Source organism: Planococcus citri, chromosome 1 (genome assembly GCF_950023065.1).
Source record: "Planococcus citri chromosome 1, ihPlaCitr1.1, whole genome shotgun sequence".
In the NCBI taxonomy this organism is placed as follows: domain Eukaryota; kingdom Metazoa; phylum Arthropoda; class Insecta; order Hemiptera; family Pseudococcidae; genus Planococcus; species Planococcus citri.
In genome coordinates, this window is record NC_088677.1 from 15,020,127 (window position 1) to 15,042,241 (window position 22,115).

A 22,115-nucleotide genomic window follows, 5' to 3' on the forward strand; every position below is an offset into this window, starting at 1 on the left:
ATGGAGGGGGGAGGGCTAATTATGAAATTTAGGTCTTAAATTTCTCTGTCAGTTGAACAAAACTTTTCACCGCTGTTTTCCTCTCTTCAGAAGTTCCTAAAATTTCCAATCTACATTAAATTTCATTTTTTCCCACTCATTATCATTATAAATACCTATTACGAAAAATCGAGCCAATAAACGTAAATTCCCATGTCCATCGTATTGAAAAAAAACCTACCTCGTATCGATTAGGTACAATTAAGGTTCGGAAAATTTTCAATATCATACTGCATCTCACGCTACGTTATTATTAACTCCATAGCAGAAAAAATGACGAAACAAAAGCAAAAAGTGAACCCATAAAAAACCATTAGATACATTGTAAGCTACACAGATGGGCTCGGTTAGCATAAATTTAAATATTCTCCAAAGCCCATCATCGTATCGTATACTTACCCCGAACAAACCACGGTTGATTATAACGTTAAAGCTAATGACGTAATATTGTGGTATCTATTTAAAAATAAGTTAAATACTTACCACATAAAGCAGCCATTAAAGTTATATTGCATTTCCGTTGCATCGTCGTACGTATAAAAACGTCATTTATCGCGTCCGTGCCCGCGTCGGTCGGGACGCAGCTGTCAGCAATAAAATTTCCCAAAAAGGGTTTCCATCGTCTCACCCTCTCCGCCTTGTAAACCAATAACGATCCACGACAACACGCATACCTACTTACCACAATCACGTATATATAAATTCTCTATTTTCACGCCAATATGGGTAAATTTCCTTATTCGCGGTTTGGCCCCGTTGATTAAAAATGTACTTCGTAGTCTGAGGCTGCAGGCTGTAGGTATAGATTTCAAGGGTCATCGCGACATATTTTTTTTACACACCTGAATAAAGAGCGAGGGTGCTTTTGGGATATTTTTACACAACTTTTTTAGGTATAAATGGTCACGTATATTTACTCGCTAGCAATTCGACCATATATACCAGCGTCTAAAATTCATTACCTACAAAGGCCAAAGTTTTTTTTCCATTCACCTTTACACACATATCTCGGGACTATACTCGTACGAGTATAAATATCTATGGGCACGAGGCTGGAGCCTTTTTATAAGGGTTAAATCTGCGTAGGTATTCTTAAATTTGGCCGGTTCATATTTCACGCGGCCGCGTTCTTCTTTAGTACATTTTATAATTGAATAGGGACTTCAAAGGTACTTTAAAAGAGCTGACCCCTTTTTCATACCACGTTTAAGGATATTCGTAAAGTGATTTATAACCATCGCGTACGATTCGCCTCGTCCTTTTTTTACTTTCACCTCTCGTGTAATATCGAGCACCATGCTTTGTCATATCCGTTTTCTTTTTGAAACCTATATCTACTCGAAGCTTTTGGCCTCGTGTTGCTCAACGTGTTAAAAAATTCACATCATTAGTAAAAAGCTCGCGATATGTAATCTTCGGTTTGCACCTAGATATCGTCTATATGTTGCTTTTTCGCTTTCATCCAGCCATACAGGCAAAAGAGGTCGAGCAGGGGGTAAAAAGACGCACACCGAAGATGAAAATGCCCACCAGAAAATTCAGCCGTTTGCTGGCGAAGGAAAAAAAATAGTAAAAGATAAATGAAACGTGAAAATAAAACGAAATTTTTCTTGTCATTTTTCTATGAAAAAGGTTTACCGCTTTTTTTTCAGACGTTTTATTTGTTTACGCGGCGCAAAAATGACGAATGATAAATGGACGACGATAAAAAAAAACGTAAAGAGAAAAAAATACACGAAAACGATACTATAACTCGTATAATTCCCACAATATCCGTTCGAGTATGAAAACTCTGTGTTCGTATTGATTTGAAATTTAAATCGAGTTGTTTTTTTTTTTTTTTTTTTTGGTAGAAATGGTGAAACAATGTCGTCTCATTTGATTAATTTTTTTTATTTTACGAAATTTGAAACCGCAGACAATTGTCGGTGTAAAAATAAATCATTGGCTGAATTGGCCTGATATAGGTAAGCTACATTGTATTAAACTTCTCCATCTCTATAGAGGTGGTACTGGTTACATAAAAACACACTCTAAATCCGACTCAATCGGCGAGTTAATTTTTTTCGCATCGTTGACGATGAGGGGTTCCTAATGACACAGATATATGTTCACATCACCTATACATTTTCCATCCGTGGAGCTAATTTAATCGACAACTTTTCACCAGCAATTAATTCGTTTCGGTGGTTCAACAAGGTAGGAACGTTGTATTTACTAGGTATTTTCTGCCATGGAAAACTATTATGGTAACTACTTGGTAATCAAGTAAACTCGCTTTTACACTAATTTCTGGATGGATAAATTAACGTCTTCTTTTGTGTGTACATTTGCATATATATGAACATGATGAAAATCAACTGAAACTCTCGACGTCTCGACTGCTTCTTGAGATGTTCAATTTTGGTGTCTTGGCTTCTCTTGGTCTTGCAACCATTTAATATGTAAGTAGCACGAGCTTGAATAAATTTACCACTATTTTGGAGTTCATTGAGCAGTTTCATCGTCGAAGTATTTGTTAATAATTAATATATCAAAATGGTTATTCGTCTAAAATAATCTCATAAAGGAGGTAGCCCATTCGAAATGGACAAAGTTGAACCGAAAAACATGCAAAAATATTTAATCAGCCAAAATTTCAAGAGCTGAAGTGCTTTTATCGATTTTTGACGAATTTTCAAAAATCAAAATGAGGGTCAAAGAATAAAAAAAAATCAAATCTCAAGAGCTGAAGTGATTTTTTTTGATTTTTGACGAATTTAAAAAAATCAAATCATCAAAAAAAAATCAAAATTTTACCAAGTTGATCTAGTACGTAGAAAGCTGAAGTTTGATATGAACCCTGTTTTCTACTCTTCGAATTTAATGGAAATGGGTTCAAACTATTTTACAGCAGTTCTGGAGCCTTCAGCAGAATTTTAAATGTTGAGATTTTCAAAAAATTCTACTTTAGGAATTGGCAAAAGCTAAAATTTACTTACTTTATATCTGAATTTCAACGTGGCGAGTCAACTGGGTATGATTTTAGGACGCTTTGGAGCCTCCAACAATTTTTTAAAAATTTTAATTCTCAAAAAAATGTTATAAAATCGGTCGAAATGAAGTTCCACTCCTACAAATGTGTTTAATGCATGTTAGTAACTCACTTACCCGATTACACAATCTTCCAAAATCAATTTCCGCTGGATACACTCAAGTTGATCGATGTATTTTTCAAATTTTCAATTACCAATGAAATTACTGGAAAATTGTACGTTTCCAAGTTGGCAGAAACCAATTTTGGAAAAAATGCATACTCCTACAAAATGTGTTTAATGCATGTTAGTAACTCACTTACCCGATTACACAATCTTCCAAAATCAATTTCCGCTGGATACACTCAAGTTGATCGGTGTATTTTTCAAATTTTCAATTACCAATGAAATTACTGGAAAATTGTACGTTTCCAAGTTGGCAGAAACCAATTTTGGAAAAAATGCATAAATTGGTCAAATGAATCCCTTACAAGAGCCGACTTAACACGTTGAAATTGAGATATGAAGTGAATTTTAGCTTAACAATCTTCCATGTGGTCATTCAAAAATCTGCTAGAGGCTCCAGAATTTCTCAAAATGGGTTGAAACCGTTTCCAATTGATTTTGGGGGTCGAAAATAGGATTGGTGCCAAATTTTAATTTTTCAAGGCTATTTGGTGAAATTTTGATTTTTCTCCAAATTTGGGTCACGGATTTTTCCAAAACTCGTCAAAATATCGAAAAATACACTCAAGCATTTGAAATGTTGGATATGTTGATGTATTTTTGCATGTTTTTTTTCTATGTAGCTTTATAGGTCTGGTTTGACATTCTTTACGCAATTTGAGATTTCTCCTTTGAAGATTTAAGCGAAAAATAAATCAAAAACTTACTGGACAGAGTTTTATCTGATATGCGTTTATGATAAATGTCGGAATATTTTTTGAACAACATGACGCTGTCAAAACCAGCTTGAATTTCAATCATTTGAGAAATAGTTTGAAATGTTTCGGAAAAATGCAAATTTTGGAATTTTGTACCAATTCTTAATTGGTGAGTTTTAAAATTCCAAATGGGTTGAAATCAAGCAGATGCCTTAGTTTGTCAAATTCTGGACATTTATTTGAATTTTTACAAATTGTTTGAACGAAAAATAATAAATTTTAAAAAATTTACAATTTGATTTTGAACTAGATAATTTTTTAAGTTAACCAAGAATGAGATTTTTTGAGAAATGAACAATTTACGATTGAACTTTTGGTTCCATTTCATAATTTTCGAGAGTGAGCTCTAATAATTTTGCAACCAATCAGAATTGGTGTTTTATTTTGAATTAAAATTTGGAGAATTGGTTTGAATGTTACGAGTTCGTGAATATATGGAAATATTTTAAATTTTGGAACCCGTTTTTGTTGATTTTAAAAGTTGAAGATGAATTTAGGATTTTTTAAGCTTACGTCTCAATTTCTCCTGAGAAATGCGCCATGATCGAGTGAATTTTTGAGAATCAAATTTGAGCATAAAAATGGTCTGGAATCAAAATGTTACTAAAGCAAGCCAGAGAGCTTTTTGGTACATAAGTGCCTTATTTTAGACTCTGCTGATCGACTGAAAACAGTTTCGTCCTATTCTGTACATCCATCGAAAAGAAATTTCCGAGAAAGAATTATACTCCTGCCCTCCTCCCCTCAGATTTCAAAAAAACTATCCTTCAATAAATCTACCAGTACATGATTCTATTCAACGTTTTCTGAAAGTTTTGGTTCGTGATGAGGAAGGATGGTTTTCAATTTTTCATATCAGTAAGTACCTACATTGGGTTGGATTTGAATAATCAATAATCGTTATACCCACTGTTAGGTTTATTCAAAAAGAGTTTCTATAAAACCCAGCGGGAGGGTGGAGGTTTGATTCTTTTTGGGGGATCATCTCTTTTCGCCCTAAAATTTGAAATTTCCCATAAATATTGAATAAGTTAGTCAAAAAAATCAAATTTTGAAAAAAATTGCAATTTGAGGCTTCAAGATTCACTTTCATGGATCGACTTTCTGATTGGAAAATTGAATTTTCAAAATTGGATTCATGTTTAGCTTTTTCATAAGAAATCTCTTTCCCGGTGACAAAAAAGGATGTCTGAAACTTTGACGAATCATCGCAAGAAGAGTAAAATTTAGAGTAATTTGATTACCCAAGTCCAGATAACAAAATAGTGACAATTTTTTTAACTGAATTAGACCACCCCTAATAGGGCGAAAAATATTTTTTTGATGATGAAAATTCGTATAAAAGATGAGGAATATGTTCAAAAATATTCGTAAAGAAGAGCTGGGTGGGGTTATAAAAAGGTGAAAACCTCAAAAAGGCACATCTACCAGATTACCCTTCGAATGTAGATACAATTATTGTTCATGCCAAAATTCAGCCTTTCAAATAAATTTTAAGGTCATTCAATCATTTTAAAAAAATTAATTTTTCCTTACCAAGTGTAGTCATTAAGTTCGAACCTAATATTTAGGATGCCATTCTTGGGTGATTGGCAAGTTTTCACCAATCGCAGCGCTGCTAACGACGTCAAGATGGAGGATTTAGGAAGTTTGTTGACTTTCAGTGTTCTTTGTGTTTAATTGAACCATCGGCTGAGATGAATTACCGCGGCAATCATTCCCAAAAACTGTTTGAAAATTCGAATGTTTTTTGTGAAAGTTTGCGAAAAGAAACTCACCATAAATTGAGAAATTTAAATTTTTCTCAAAATTGTGGAAATGTAAAAAAAATACCTGCTTGAGAATTTAAAAATTCATTTACTGAATTAATTTATCGATGATGGACCGGTAAAGCGCACGTATACATATACAATTGCACGTGTGCGATAATTGCATGCATGTGAAAATAGAACACCTGCAAATTTAACGTCTGAAAACGTTGTTTCATCCTCTACAACTTTCGTTTGAAAATTTTTTCTAATAACTGCTTGCAACGAAGGTGTGAGGTCACTAACACTCGCATGACAAAAGTTACTGTTTTTCGCATCAAAAAGGACATAACTTGATTTTTAATTGGTCTAGAGATAAGAAGAATCAATATTTTGTGATGGGCAAGGTGTTTTCTTTTAGTGAAAATATGAAATGTTCCCGGCTGAATTCCCAACGTAAGTATGAAAAAAATGCACTTTAAACAGCTTCGAATGCAGTTTCCCAAAATCGCCATTTTTGGCATGTACTTTTTGAAGTGGCACGTTCAACTGTACTTTGATAGCCAGATTGCAAAGCTTTACAGAAGTTGTTGGTTTTTCGACTTTTATCCATCCTTGCCTCAAAACAGTTCCATAATGACTCACCAAACTCCTGTTTTATGGGTTCAAAAAACCAACGAGCCCGGAATTTCTGTATAAATACATATTTGTCTTTTATATTACGGTCTCATGAAAAAGCGTTGTTATGGAGCAAATACTTACTCGTGGACATTATTTTGTTTTTAAAATAACGATGTCTGCAATATGTTTGCTCTATGTAAAAAAAAAAAAACAAAAAAAAAACAGGTTGTGCAAAAATATACCTACCTATAGCCAACATTTTAAGATCTGAAGTGCTTTTTTCGATTTTTGACGAATTTTCAAAAATCAAATCTTGAACCAAAGAATAAAAAATAATAACCAAGTTGACCTAGGCAGCAGAAATTTGATATCTACTCTGTTTTCTACTCTTCGAGTTGAATGGAAATAGTTTCAAACTATTTTGTAGCAGTTCTGGAGCCTCCAACAACATTTTTAATGTTGAGATTTTCACAAAATGCAACCTTAGGAAGTGGCAAAGCGAAAATTTGCTTACTTTGTACCTGAATTTCAATGTACCGAGTCAATTGAGAATGATTTTAGGACGCTTGAGAGCCTTCAACAATTGTTTGACAATTTTAGTTCCCCCAAAAAATATTACTTGTATAAAATCTGTCGAAATGAAATTTCACTCCTACAAAAATGTGTTTAATGCATGTTGGTAACTCACTTAGGTACCCGATTACACATTCTTTCAAAATAGATTTTTGTACTTTCAGAATACCTAATTAATTTGTGTTTTTTTTTTTTTTTTTTTCAATTACCTATTAAATCACTGGAAAAGTTTAGGTACATTCTCAAGATGACAGAAACCAATTTCGGAAAAGGAGTAAGACCTAGGTGATTGGCCAAGTGAATCCCTTAGAAGTGCTGACTTGACATGTTGAAATTCGGGTACAAAGTGAATTTATTTAGCTTTAAAATCTTCCTTAGAGGAAATTTTGGGAAAATGTGCACATTCAAAAATCTGCTTGAGGCTCCAGAATTTCTCAAAATGGGATGAAACCATTTCCAATTGATTTTGGAGGTCGGAAATGGGACACATACCGAATTAAAATTTCACAAGGCTAATCGGTGAAATTTTCATTTTTTTTTTCATAATTTTGGGCTTTAGATTCTCCAAAACTCGTCCAAATATCGAAAAATACACTCAAGCATTTGAAATGTTGGATGTTGATGTATTTTGGCGTGTTCTTTTTCCTATTTGGCTTTAGGTTTGGTTTGACATTTTTCAAGCAATTTGAGATGATCTCTTACGAAGATTGAAGCGAAAAATGAATCAATAACTTACTTCTTTGATTTTGTTGCTTCATCTTACATGCTTTATACTACTGCAGATGAATGGCGTTATTAAAACATCGTTGAATTTTTTTCAATTCTTAGTAAATTTTTGAAAATGAAATTTGGGCTAAAAAAATGATTTGGAATCAAAATTTACCAAACCAAGGTACAGAGCTGAAATTTGATATGTCTATAATCATGTATTGGTAAATTTATTCAAGAAGAGTTTCCTTAAAAACCGTTCTTGGGGGCGGAGATTTAATTCTTTTACAGAGATCTCCTCTTTTCACCATGAAATCTGAATTTTCCCATGAATAAGCTAGTCGAAAAATCAAGTTTTGAAAAAATTGCAATTCGGGGCAACTCGCTGAATACTTAAAATTCAAGATTTACTTTCTTGGGTCGACTTTCTGATTGGAGAAGTGAATTTTTCAAAATTTGATTTCAAGTCTAGCTTTTTCATAAAAAATCTCTTTCACGTTGACAAAGGGGGATGTTTGAAATTTTCGCGAATCATCGCAAAAAAAGTAAAATTTGGAATGATTTGAGTGCCTTAATGCTAGATAATAAAGTGATGAAAAAATTTTCAATTTTGATGATGAAAATTCGTTTAAAAGGTGAGGAATATGTTCAGAAATATTCGTAAAGTGGAGCTGGGTGGGGTTAGAAAGTCAAAACCTCAAAAAGACACATCTAGATTAGCCTCCACATGTAGATACAATTGTTCATGCCAGAATTCAGTTCTTCAAATAAATTGTAAGGTCCTGCAATCATTCTAAAAAAATTAATTTTTCCTTACCAAACACCGTTTACGGACATATAGGTATGGTATAAGTATACATAATGTAATTTGCAATGGTAAATTTTCGACCCTAATTATTGGGATACCATCTTGGGTGATTGGCGAGTTTTTACCAATCGCCGCCGCGCTCCTAACGATGTTAAGCTGGAGGATTTACTTAGGTATTTTGTTGACTTTCAGTGTTCTTTGTGTTTGATTGAACCCTCGACTGAAATGAATTACCGGTAATCATTCCCGAAAAGTGTTAGAAAATTCGAATGTTTTCTGTGAAAGTTTGTGAATAGAAACTCACCAAAAATTGAGAAATTTTTTCAAAATCGTGAAAATGCAAAAAAAATTTACCTGAAATCGTTTTAAAAATTCATTTTTTGTTGAAACAATTTTGCTGGTACATAATTATCTTGTTAGTAAAATCCTGTTTTATTGGGTTTAAAGAACCAACGAGCCGCTAATTTATGCATAAATATTATCTTTCATACCATGGTCTCTTGAAGAATGGGTTCAAAATGTACATAGGTACGTATCTAACTATTGAACTGTGGAGCAAATACAAATATTCAGTACTTTCACAAGCGTCTGTTTTCATTTTTTTAAAGCTTGGAAACTACATTTCTGTATCAAGCGGTAATAAACGGGTTCTGCGCCAGGAGTTGAGAAAATTGGCTTTTTATTATGTTCAAAAGTTATTACGAATGTATTACAATTACTTGAAATGTCCCCTCGCGCCGAATCATCTAGTCTGGGAAATTCTTTAAGCTGAGATTCAGTTTTTAAAAAACAAGGTGATGGGTATAGTAAAGTTTAGTTATTAGGGTGTATATTGCGAAAAAAAGGTCGAAGAATTTTACTAAATTCAGTATAGAGACTTCATTTTGAGTTGAAATTCAACCAGAAAATTTTTAGCTTCGAAAATATCACTATTCCTGTGGGGAAATAATATAATACCATAAGGCCTCAAACAGAGGAATTTTTCGAAAAAATCGTGGTTTCTTCGCTTCAGCCTCTACAAACATGGTTTGGAAAAAAATGTACCCGTTTCCAAAAGAAAGTATTTGAGACTCTGCGTCGACTTAGGCCATTTCCATCAAAATCTAAGATCACTTTCAGGGTTTTATTGAGCGATTGAGAATTAGCAAATCCCATTTTCCGGATAAATTCGTGTTTTGAAAATATTTTCTCTTCGAATACTTCGCATTAATTATGCCAAAGCATCGATTTATGTAATTTTCTGAAACTGGACGAATATTTTGGAATGAGAGGTAAATTTATGCTGATTATTGCAAGTTTAAAAAACTCAAAGAAGTTAAATAAGTTTTTGACAATCGTTTTCAATTATTCAAAATTATTTTGCATTCGAAGAAAAAATTTACTCAAAAATAAGCGATTTGCAAATTTTTAACCGCCAAGTAGAACCTCAAAAGGTGGCCTAGGTCAACTAAGGTCGATGCAGAATTTCAAATAATAATTTTTGGAACTAGGTCATTTTCCTCAACACAGTTTGGGTACGTACTGGAGCAAAAGAAACCACGATTTTTCAAAAATTTCTTCTCTCTAAGGAGGCGAGGACCCATAAATATTCCCTGTAAGAGCATCTTCTGAGCTGAAATTTATCCTGAGTAAGTTTCAACTCGGAACGAATGTCTCCACTGAATTTGGCTAAAATCTCGCGATTTTTTTTTGCGATTCACTCTATAATGTCCGTTCAATCAGAACTCAGGTCAAATATGGATGTGATAGGCAAAAAATTTGATTGCATTTTTGAAATTTTTGGCCAAAAAAGAGAGACTTTCCCAATCAATGAAAGTAAATTCAAATTATGTACGTACCTACCTAATCAATAATTGAGACATCGATTTGCCTAAAATTGAATTCAAAGAGTGAAATTTTGTTTCCTTGAAAATTTAGGCGATTTCGAATTTTTAGCCATTCCCTAATAGTAAAGAAATGGAATTCAGTACCCACTGTGATTTGGCTGTGTGGGGCATTTTTGCTTACTTTGTTCGACTTTTTGTTTGATTTTTTCACCCTTTTGGGCTTCATTTTTTGTGGTGGTGAAGGGGAAAGGGAGGTAGAGTGGGGCATGAAAATAGTTCGCCTGGAGCGGAATCCGGTCCTGTTTGAAAATTCTTGAGAATTTGACAATACCATCTTACATATTCAATAGAATTGAAAAAATCAATAACTTTCGATTGAAGAATTCTATTCCAAAGGGGGTTACTTAAGTCATTTTTAAAAAAGGCACGTTTTTCGGAGATTTTTATTTCGAAAGTGGGTTAAGTCATCGTTTTTTCAAAGTAAATTTTTCTACAAGTAATTGTTCTATGTCCAAAGAAAGGAAATGTGCACCGACCTTTGGAAACAGAACAAATTTCAGCATCGAAAACTCTAAACGCATTTTTTGGAGGAAAAAATGACTTAACCCACTTTGGAATAGAGCTCTTCAATTATTACCTCGCTTATTTTTCGAAAGCCAATCTATAAATTTTGTATTCGTAATTCGAATGATCAACGAGCTGAACTGAATTTTTTTGGCAATTGTTTCGCTCAATTTTTCGACTGATTTTGTTTTTGTTGAAAATTGTCAGCGTGGACGTTATTTTCAGAATTACAGAAACGCTATCGGAGGCAATGAAATCCTCCCCCTCCCTCTCAAAAAAAAACACCAAAAATTTAATGGTTTTTGTACTGAAATCTTTCCTTCTCATACCAAAGTTCGTGTACCATTCGACCAGCAGATATCTGAACATGAGTTCAAAATGTGAAATCTTACATAGGTATTGTGTATTTTCGGGCCACCACTCCCACATTTCTGGTCTACAGCGATTTTCGTGATTGAATTTTAAATTTTAATAGGTAGGTACGTTCCTATCTACCTGAAAAGAAACCGAACATTTTGTTCGATTTCAACGAGTTTCACGATTCCTACTCTATGTATTTTCTGCATAAACCATCTCATTCTTCCCCAATCCAAAATTGATAAAATTCCAACAGAAAATTGTTGCAAAATGATGTTGAAAATGGTACTGCGAAAATTCGTAGTTACTCGTATTTTTAAAATCAATACTGAGCTCTACGAGTATTTAACCCCCTTTTCCTCCACTCATTATAGAAAACGTGAGTTTTGAAAATTTTGAAAAAAAAATATGTTATGGGAGAAAAGGGTGGTTCTATAGGCTTCAAAATTCTTGAAAACAATACAAAATTCTGCTCAATTCAAGATTTTTTTGTAAATTTAAATCGGAATTGCAAGTATTTGGATGACGAGGAACTTGAAGGAGCCTCAACCCACTGTTCCTAAACATTTTCAAGCCAACTCTTCTCATCTACATTTTACCTATTTTATTTATGGGGTAATAAAAATTATATTTTGAGGCTTGCTTTTTATCTGCAATTATATTCTGAGTTGGTACTTTTGGGTCAAAGGAGTAAAAAAATCTAATTTTTTTAAGGAAGGGGCGCTACTCCCTTTACTCTTGTTATTCCTTTGGTCAAAAAAGCGTTGTTATGGAGCAAATACTTACACATGGACGTTTTGTTTTTGAAAAAAATCTGTTAGCGTCATTGAAGTAAGTATAATGTTTGTTCTCTGTAAAAAAAAAAACACGAATGATTTTCGCATTTGCCTATCTTTATACTGTGTATAAGTATGTGAATGTATATCTCGTCGATGTGATCGCAGTATATGAGGACACTGATGGAGTAAAAAAAAAAAAAATAAGAATCACGCTCCGATAAATTCTCCATCACGATTCAAAACAAACGACGACAACGACGAATAACATCTATGAAATTGAACAAAAATGAAACCATTGGCTTTAATTTTCACTCTCATTAAAGATGTAATTAAAACGACTTTCCATTAAGAAAATACTCGTCGAATAAACACGATTCGCGCGGATCTTCGCTGGTGAGAAATTTATGCCTTCAATATAAATATAATGATTGGGAAAACGAGTTAATGGCGATAGCTTTTTTCGCATCGCGGGATCGAGTTGAGCGAAAACTCGTTTATTTGAACTGCGAATGTGAAAGCTTTTCGCTAGATTAGGGCCACTTTTACTGGTTCACGACGAGCGAGTATTTAGTAGTGGGAAAAAAGCCTGAAAAAATGTTAATTTGGTCGCATTAAGACGATTAACAACAGTAGGTAGAATATAAATTCGCCCCGAGCTGTTGAAATTGACTGCATTTTTTCGAAATTAATCATAAAACGCGATCCTGTGTCTTTTCTCTAAACGAGTAACCGCACCTTGGAGTGGAATAAATTTATACCAAGTTTGATTGTAAAAGTTGCCAAATACTGGTGTGTTGTTTTGTTTACTGTTTTATGTACTATGGGTAGGTAAGTTGAATGAATTCGAGTACGATAAGTTAAACAGGGTATAGTACAATAGCCCGAATTGAGCTTTTATATGTACTTGGTCGTGTTTGCAACGTGAATGTTGAAAGTTGAAAGTGTATTGGACCGAAATTGAGGTACATTGATGTTGGATAAGTTGTAAGGTTAGGTTTTGAGTGTAGGTATTTTTTTAAATTAGTTGATTAAATATTTGCAATGTTTTCCTGACGTAGGTTTTCTTCCAAGTTGAGAGTTGTAATTTTTTGGTGAGATTTGAATTAAAAATTAGTCTGGATGAAAGAAAAATTGCATTAGATATACTTACCTAAGTAAATAATATGAAATTGCAATGCAATGCAATGCAATGCAAAATAAAAAAACTATTCACCGTTGAATAACGGGTTTTTTGAACTTAGTATTCTGGAATACATTTTATTTGTTTGTTTTTTAAATTCCAGTACCGAGCAAGTAACAGTATGCGGAACAACTTGCGCCATGATGTCTGGAGGAGCCTGTAGTTCACATGGAGGCACAACCAGCGCTGTACCATCATTACCATCTTCCAGGGAATCGAGTTGTGCCAGCTGTCCAGGCATCAATCCGCCATTTAGAGTTGTTATGTTGGGATCATGTGGTGTTGGCAAATCTTCCTTAGTATCGCAATTTATGACCTCAGAGTACCTGCAAGCCAGCGGGATCAGTATAGGTGAGTGCCTAAGTGATATCTTAGAATTTAACAAATTTATGCTATGACTAGTTGAGACATTTGAGAGCGAAGTCATGACTCTACCACTTGGGGCTGTTTGCTTTCGTTTTCACTAATCATTAAACTCATTGCATTACAGTTGGTTTTCTCCATACGATTTCACGACCATCTGATCCAAATACATTATACCTATTTACTTTCATCGAAAAATATAACATCATTCCAGTAATTTATAGATTGGTTAATGTACTTACTTACTCCTTCGAAAAATTTACTCCTATTTTTCTATTCTTATCATAATTATTTTATAAAAGGTTCTCTTTGTCCTATTCTGCCGTTGTATCCATAATTATATAAGGTTCTTCTAACAGTCATTGGCAAAATTTGTTTTGAAATCGCTTGATTGACTTCCATTGTCAGCTTTAGAACACTTAATTTTGGATTTTTTTTGGATTTTTTGGATGATTACTCGCTCATCATACGCTTAGAACTTTCAGTCTGCCTGTTTGTAGGATAGAAGCTACTCTGTTTTCATTTTTGTATCTTCTAACAATATCACCAAATGTACTCTCAGGTATTTCCAAGTTATTAGCTATTTCTTTGTATAGGTTACCTTTTTGAAACTGAGAAATTACACGTTTTCGGATTTCTATTGAGGTGTTTCTGCCTTTTCAGCCCATGTTGATTTAAAACAATTAGGCATAACTTGCTTAAAACAGCTCAAAACTTTCATGAAATGGTACACAGTAGTCAGTAATGATACAAAAAATTTGTTACTTCAAACTTTCTCATGGGTTTCCCAAAAAATCCCAAAAAGTGAATGTTTACGTCATTCAAACTGAATATTTTTAGAACGGACATTTCTGTTGTGTTTCACAAATGTTCATTTGTCTCCATGGTTAAAAACATGAACGGCCAAAAGTGAATAGTGATTTTGAGAGAGGAAGAATTGAGCTTTCAGAATCGAAAATTACTTTTGATTGATCTTTAAAAGTATGAGAGCATGTAACAAAAAACAATGGAGCTAAACCTAAAGCAAATGTACATATTTTCTGCACCAACTGTACGTACCTACTTTGGTGCTATCAGACATTTTATCCTTTTACCCCCATAGCACTGACGAGATCGTCAGTGGCCTCGACAAAAGTATCAACATGATTTTACATGATTGTTGATTGAAAAAAGTCCGAATATTATCCACAACGGGGTTAATCTAACTACGTTTAAGGTGATTAATTAAAAATTGACACATTTTTCAAAAATTATGATGAAAATGCTGATGGTCGTAATTGCTGTCTACATTTGTATCTACAGTCATGTGCAAGATTTCGATATATATTGTAGATACCTTTGTAGACCCATGATCAATATCAAAGTTCAGGTCATCTTGTCAATCCAAAGTTGATGTCGACTATAAGATCGACAAAAACATCTACAAAATTTTGATCTTGTATAGTTCCTTTTGTCAATCTAATAATTGTCATCAACTTTGGCATCGGCAAGATGATCTGAATTTCGATATCGATTATAGGGTCTACAAAAGTATCTACAAAATGTCATCATTGAGTAGATACTTCTGTAGATATCTGGTTAATATTGATGAGAAACTTGATGTTGACTACAAGATCTATAAATTTTTTTTAGAAATTTCGAAGTGTTGCCGACTCATTTGTCGATGTCAAAGTCGACAATAGGTACAATAAGAAAAATTTTCCAAGTCCAGAATAAGATGAACTGAATATTCTTTTAAGGCCTCTCCACTCAACAGCGGCAGTGGTCTAGTGGTTAGAGAACATGACAGAAGTGAATAGCAACCTAGGTTCGATCCCTACCCCGGGCAACTTTTTTTTCTTTCAAAAATTTTTTTTAGGGTGAAATACTTTTGAGAATAATTTTACTTGAATCAAAAAAAGAGTTTTGGGCACATTTCGCACATTATTCAATCAAAATTTGCTTCTTTTAGACTCAAAAAAATAACACCAATGTCGAGACCTTGTCGAGACAAAAAATGAAGGGAGACGACAGTCAATTTTGATATCAACTTCTCACTTGTCATTTATCGACATTGGTGTCAACAAATAACGTATTGACAAGTGATGGATTAGAGATCTCTTCTTTTCCATCGACTTTGGCATCGCTTGTGCTACGCGGGTTACATCCTTTTTGTCAATATTTTTCTTCTCAAGTTCTAAAAACCGTAGAGTCATAATTGATAAGTACGAGTAGTGAATAGACTGTGCATACATACAGGCAGACTTATTTTTCTTTGTAAATTTTAGTCATAAGTATATTTTTTGTAATTTACCTACTAGTAATTTTTGATAAATTACTGTAAATTTTTTAGGAATCATTACCTATTCGGGAAATTGAGTACTTAGCCTTACTTACTGGTAATTTTCAGTAAATTTCTGATTCGGATACTTTAAAAAAAATGGCTTCAATAACTGTGGTGTTCACTTTTCAGCAAACTTTTTGCAAGTTTTGGTAATTTTTGGTAATTTTCCATTTTTTTTTGTGAATTACCGTTAAATTAGTAAATTGCTGGCCATTTTTGAGGAATCTCCAACTATGTGTGTACTTGTAGCAATTTTTAGCCAATTTCTGATAATTTTTGGAAAATTTTTGAGATTTGAATTGAATAATTTTAGTAAATTGCCAGTACAATTAATAATTGCACACAGCAAATTTGTCAGATTTCGAGTTTCAATACACAAAACTTTGGGATATCAAGTCTGACTGTTAAGGACTTGAGAAAAAACTAAGGACTGGATAAAATTACGTTAACTCTCGAAAATAACACTCCAACATTTTTTCAAGCAAAGAACATGTCCATGGTTGGTAACTTTCCTTGCAGAGAAAACTTGGTTCCTATTTTCATTGTGAAATAGCCGCCCAAAGGGCTCTTTAAATGCACCAATTGCATGCATATTGCATACTTATAACTAAGAAAAATGCAAATCTTGGGACAGGCTGGGAGATTGTGAGAAGGGAGAAGGTGTTGAATAATACTTGGTGCCAAAAAATTTAAAAACGGTAAACATTCGTTCAGCTGTATAATTTTTTCAGTTAGATAATAAATTGAAATAAATATTTCAGTTTAGTAGGTAAAGAAATGCTAAAATTTGTATAGCTCCGGTGGTGCACCTGCACCTGGAGAGAAGTTTTGGGCCCTCAAACAGGTGGCATTTTCGAAGAAATCGTTGATTTTTCGTTCCTGTTGCTACCCAACCTGTTTTGGGAAAAATGCCCTTGTCCCAAATGAAAGTGTTTGAGATTCTATATCGATATACGTATATGTAAGTATGCTATTGCCGCTAAAATCCACAAGACCACTTTTAGGGTTCTACTGAGCGAATGAAAATTTGCAAATCGTTTATTCTTGGGTGAATTCGTGTTTTGAAAATTTCGTTTTCTCAAAGATTTCACAATAATTATGTCAAAGGATAGACAGATATAATTTCTAAACCTGGGGTAACATTTCGGAACTCAGTGGTGCCAATTTTTTGGTCATTATTGCCGATTTCAAAAAAATCTAGAAAATAGCCAGAAGCTTATAAATTATTTTTTTTTCGATTTTTTTGAAATTGGCAGGAATGACCAAAAAATTGACCACTTCGTTCCAAAATATTTTTGTAGTTTCAGAAATTACATTTTTTAAATTTTTGGTTAAATTAATTGGGAATACTTGCGAAGAAAAGTTTTCAAGACGAATTTTTTCGAAAACTGAGCAATTTGCAAATTTTCTAAAGTTAAGTACCTACCTAGAACCTTAAAAGTGGTCTTGAATTTTGACGAAAATAGCATTATATCTTTGCAGACTCTCAAATACAATTTTGGTATTTGGTAGAGGGCCATTTTCCCCAAAACAAGTTACTTGAGTGGAAAAAAGATCGAAAAATTACGATTTTTTCGAAAATTACCCACTGTTTGAGAACCCATTTCTTCCTTCCAGGGATACCTCCAAAGTTGAAATTTTTTCTGACCAACTTTCAACTCAAAAATGAAGGTCTCTGCTGGAAGAAATATTTTGAAACGCAGTGGTGCAAATTTTTTGATCATTATTGTCAATGTCAAAAAAAATGAAAAAATTTCATACGTTTATAGCTATTTTTCTAAATTTTTTAAAATTGGCAATAATAATGACTATTGATAATACCTATTTCGATTATTCTGATCAACACAATAAGAAGATCCCGACAATGATGAATTGAAGTTGAACTTTTTGAATTTTGTATGCTTTAGATACTTCTTACAAGGTGATGCCAATTTACATTGAGAAACAATTTATGTTTTCCTCAATTTATATCATACCTATTCATCGGTTTGCGTTTTTTTAAAAAAAATTTTAACAAACATGATCTTACATTGATGCAGCACTTTTTTAATTCATTAATATTTTTTTAATAGCGCGAAAAACGTCTATGGTAATTGCTTTTTTGTCATTGTTAACACATAGCCAATCAGCAAGTACCTAGTATTTTCGAAGATATAGGCAATTAACAAGTACCGTAAACTGGGGTAACATTGAAGAATTTTTCAGAATTTTTCATGTTTAAAGGTATGAATGGCGGAAGTAGGGGAAATGTGTGTGGTGCTTTTGATAAAGCTATGTCAGCACTATGTTTTGGCGTTTACAGAAGTTGTCTACCTTTTTCCTGTCAGGCGCAAAAGCCAAAAGAAGTGCCCTTCAAAGTTACCCAGCGTTTGGGGTAACTTTGAAGGCCCCTTGAAATGTGCTTCGCTCAAGGTCAAAAATTATCAAAAACATGAATATTCACTTCTTGGTCACTTTATACGCGTCAAGCACCTACAAAATTATCCATATTCACAATTGAATTTATGAAAGAGTGCTCCAAAATGATAATTTGAAATTTTTCTAGTTTTCAGGCGTTTTTCATGCATTTTGGCCAATTTGACCGAATTTCATGATTTTTCAATGATTTTAGAACTGTTTTTCAAGTTTTCACATCATTTTTAACAAGTTTTCAAGCATTTTCATGCATTTTTGGTCAATTTTACTGAAATTTCATGATTTTTTTATAGCCTTCAAAGTTACCCCGGTTCGAATATCATTTTTTTACACCTCAGGGAAGAACTTTGGCACATGAACAAATGCGCTAATTTGTAGTCAGGAGGTGTACCAACACATCTATAATGTCACTTGACTCATTATTTGAAAATTCAAAATTCCAGACACCAAGCTTTTCACATTAATTAAAATTAATTAAAACACCACTTTTTTTCACTTGCTTTTTCATTGGTGTTGGAACCACTAGTTGAAAATGATAAAATAGGAAAAATAACTGCCAAAGTGTACTCTATCCATTCCCGGTGTCAGAATTGCTCCATTCTTCATAGTTCCACCGCCATGGAGCATAACGTGATGAAAAACCACACCCTTCAATGTTACCCCGCGATTTCAATGTTACCCCAGTTTACGGTACCTAGTATATTTTTATAAAGCTAAGCAGTAATATTTTGGCGCCAAATTTGAAAAATTTACCTGCAGTTGTTTTCATCAATGATGATGTGCTATTTTGAGATGGGATTCATAGCAAAGAAATTTTTAAATGGCCCAATCAATTATTTTTTGAATTTAATTTTATAAAAATTCAATCAATAAGAAGTGGAACTGAAAAATCAGAAAAATTAAATTTTTAAATCAACGCTAAATGTTTGAGCTGAGATTATGTTGATTATGCCATTAAAAGTTGTTTAGTTGAATGTTCTAATTTACAAGGAATTTATTTGATTTAATTTCAATAAAAGTGGTTGGTACATTCTATTTTATAAATTACCTATAAAAAAGATCAAGAATAATATTGAAAAATCAGCTTCTAGTTTCAACCAAAATGGTGGAAGCCAATGCAGAAACTATCTTGCAATCAGCAAATAGCTAGTAGCTTGTTTCATATAAAGGAGGGTCTTCACATAGTTAGTTCTTGTCGACTACTTAGTTTTGTATGAGGAAAGAATTTATACATATTATAGTACATGTTGTTGAGAACTCTGACCTATATGTATGCGATGAACTGTTGTTCTTTCATTGTCAGATCCATATCCGCGTTCAAAGTACATACGAGTATAACGTCAACTGCTAGTAGATCTCCGACAAGGTTTATGTATGTAGGTACATTTTGTCTCATAAATATAATATTATCAAATTTTTTGTGTGAGTCTGTCACTATATCATAGAAAAGTTTATTCTCATGACTCATGAAGTTCAATTTCTGCTGTATTTTAATTCGCAACCACTTTGTGGTTTCAAATCCTAGTCGTTCCGAAGTCTCCATAGAGGATGTTTGGATTTTACATTGTCCGTGATTTTTGTACCTATTTGTTTATCCAAAGATCTAGATGAAAATTATTTGTAACTAGTATCAACTCTGATAAACCAAATTTCACCATTTTCAACAATTTTGGATTCTGAAGCCTCCAGCATAATTTTTGATTTCTCTACAATTTTATAATTTCTTCAAAAAGTGGGCAAATGTATTTCAGCCGATTATTTTTGAGATTTTCTTGACGGTTGTGTGTTGTACATATGAAAACAACTCCTCAGATCCGGAATATATCATTTTGAGATCTTTTTCAGCCTGCAGCGAGATTTTTGATTTCACCAGAATTTTTAAAATATTTCTCCAAGGCATGGAAATTGATTTCAGTGGGGTGACTTTTTTCTACTGCATAGTACCTACTTATGAGGGTAAAAAATGAAAAATTATTGTTCACCAGAAAGCCGAAATTTACACAAATTGGCTGCAATGCCTCCAAACAAGAGCCGCCTTTTGCCTGAAACCAAGCTTGACTATTTCAAGCTATGATAGAGCTTCAAACGTAATTCTCGATGTGATATTTTCTCCGTGATAATTAAATTTCTTACTTAGTACTTACTTACAACAAAAAAAAACACAATAATACGCTCAAGTAAATTATCTGTGGTATGGGATAATAAACTCCTTGAACAGATTGAGAACATGTCACACCTCGAATTAATTCCACACCTTTCAGAGAGATTGAAAAATTCTGAAGAGATCTAAATTTGCGCTGGAGGCTACAAAATGACTCGAAGTGGAGAAATTCGGATCGAGGAGAGGGGATGATTTTAGGCAAGATGCAGTCATTCTCTCATGTGAATAAGGTCGTAAAACAATTCGAGAATAATTCATAACTCGATTTTTAGCTGCCCGAATTGATTTTTATCAGCTACTGGAGAAATTCAAACAATTCTGAAGAAATCTAAAATGGCTCTCGAGGCTCCAGAATGACCGGAAATGGCGAGTCTTTAGTTCAGAGGAATTGAAACTTAGGTATTAGTGTAAATTGTAAAGTCTAGTTTTCATCATGTTTACCGAATAGGTAAATATGTCTGCATTTTTTTTCAAGCCCAAATCATCAAAAATAATCAATTTTGAATTTTCAAAAATTTGAAATTCTGGTTATGGAGGTTTCAGCTATCATGCTGTTTCTGAAAAATCAGGCCTTGTTCAAATCTGAATTAGCATTAATATTTCAATATCATTCAAAAGTAAAAAGCAACAATCATATTTTCTAAAGAAAGATCCAAAGTTACTGTTCCGCTGTCAATATAATGTATATTTTTCAGTCTTCAGCTGTAGGACTACTCAACACTTCTATAGGTGTTGGTAAATTTCATTTTGTACTATTTTCAGTATAATATTATGCAGTTGAGACATCAACAAAAAAAAACAATTGGCAAAAACTCCCTTGTAATCAGCAATACCTAACAGTATTTGATTTTGAATCACAATTTGTTACCACAGATGAGACGGCTTTCATTATTGTTTAGCAATGGTTCATACATTGAAAACCATTCGTGATTTGGAGTAATAGGTATGCTTGGTGGCTCCACATTGTCAATCCACCAAGAATTATTGGATGATGATATAACTGCATTCACTTGCTCACAATCAGCAAGTAGAGCACATTTTGGGTTGAAATTGGACAAGTATTGCTTTGTTTACTTTTGGCCATTTACTGGAAGAGTTTTTCTGTTCAAGCTGAGTAAGGTGGTTTTCCATGGGGGATCCACCTTAAACACTTCTTTAACCATAGTGTCATTTACCAGAACAATATTTACATTTACACTCGATCTCACTTCTTTAGTAATTACTATAGTATTATTGCGTTGATTTAGGTACATCATTATTACTTATTACCAATTTACCAGATATTTTTGTAATAAAATTCAGAACTGGTCTTCTTACCGAATTCTGCATACATTGTTTCACTAGATGATGAAGAAGTTGTAATCAGATTAACATTTCTTTCATGCATGATAAGAGAATTGGAGAGATTACTTACTAGTTAGTTTCTTATCCGCTTCAGACTTTGGTGGGAGAGCTGGATTTAAACAATTTGAAACGACTTGGCAAAATGTGCAATACCTTGGAAATGAATTATAACTCCAACAGCTGATCACCTGTCTTGATCTTTCAATTAATTAATCCAGCTTGGAAATCTCATGTTGCTTTTTTTGTTTTCAAATAGCATTTCAATAGAGCCAATTAGAAATTAGGATTTATTATAATGCTTAGCAATATTTTGGCGCCAAATTCTAAGAAATAACCAGCATGGTTGTT

The 22,115-nt window shown here is 33.3% G+C and overlaps 1 protein-coding gene across 2 annotated transcripts in view; it reads left to right on the top strand.

Moving 5' to 3' along the window:
• The window catches only part of LOC135847977 (uncharacterized), a 746,225-nt gene that overhangs the window by 652,409 nt on the left and 71,701 nt on the right, over positions 1-22,115 (top strand). For both annotated transcript variants that reach the window (XM_065367729.1, XM_065367736.1), the window contains one exon: positions 13,265-13,512. In XM_065367729.1, coding sequence (XP_065223801.1) covers positions 13,265-13,512 — 248 coding nt within the window. The remainder of the gene's footprint in view (positions 1-13,264; positions 13,513-22,115) is intronic.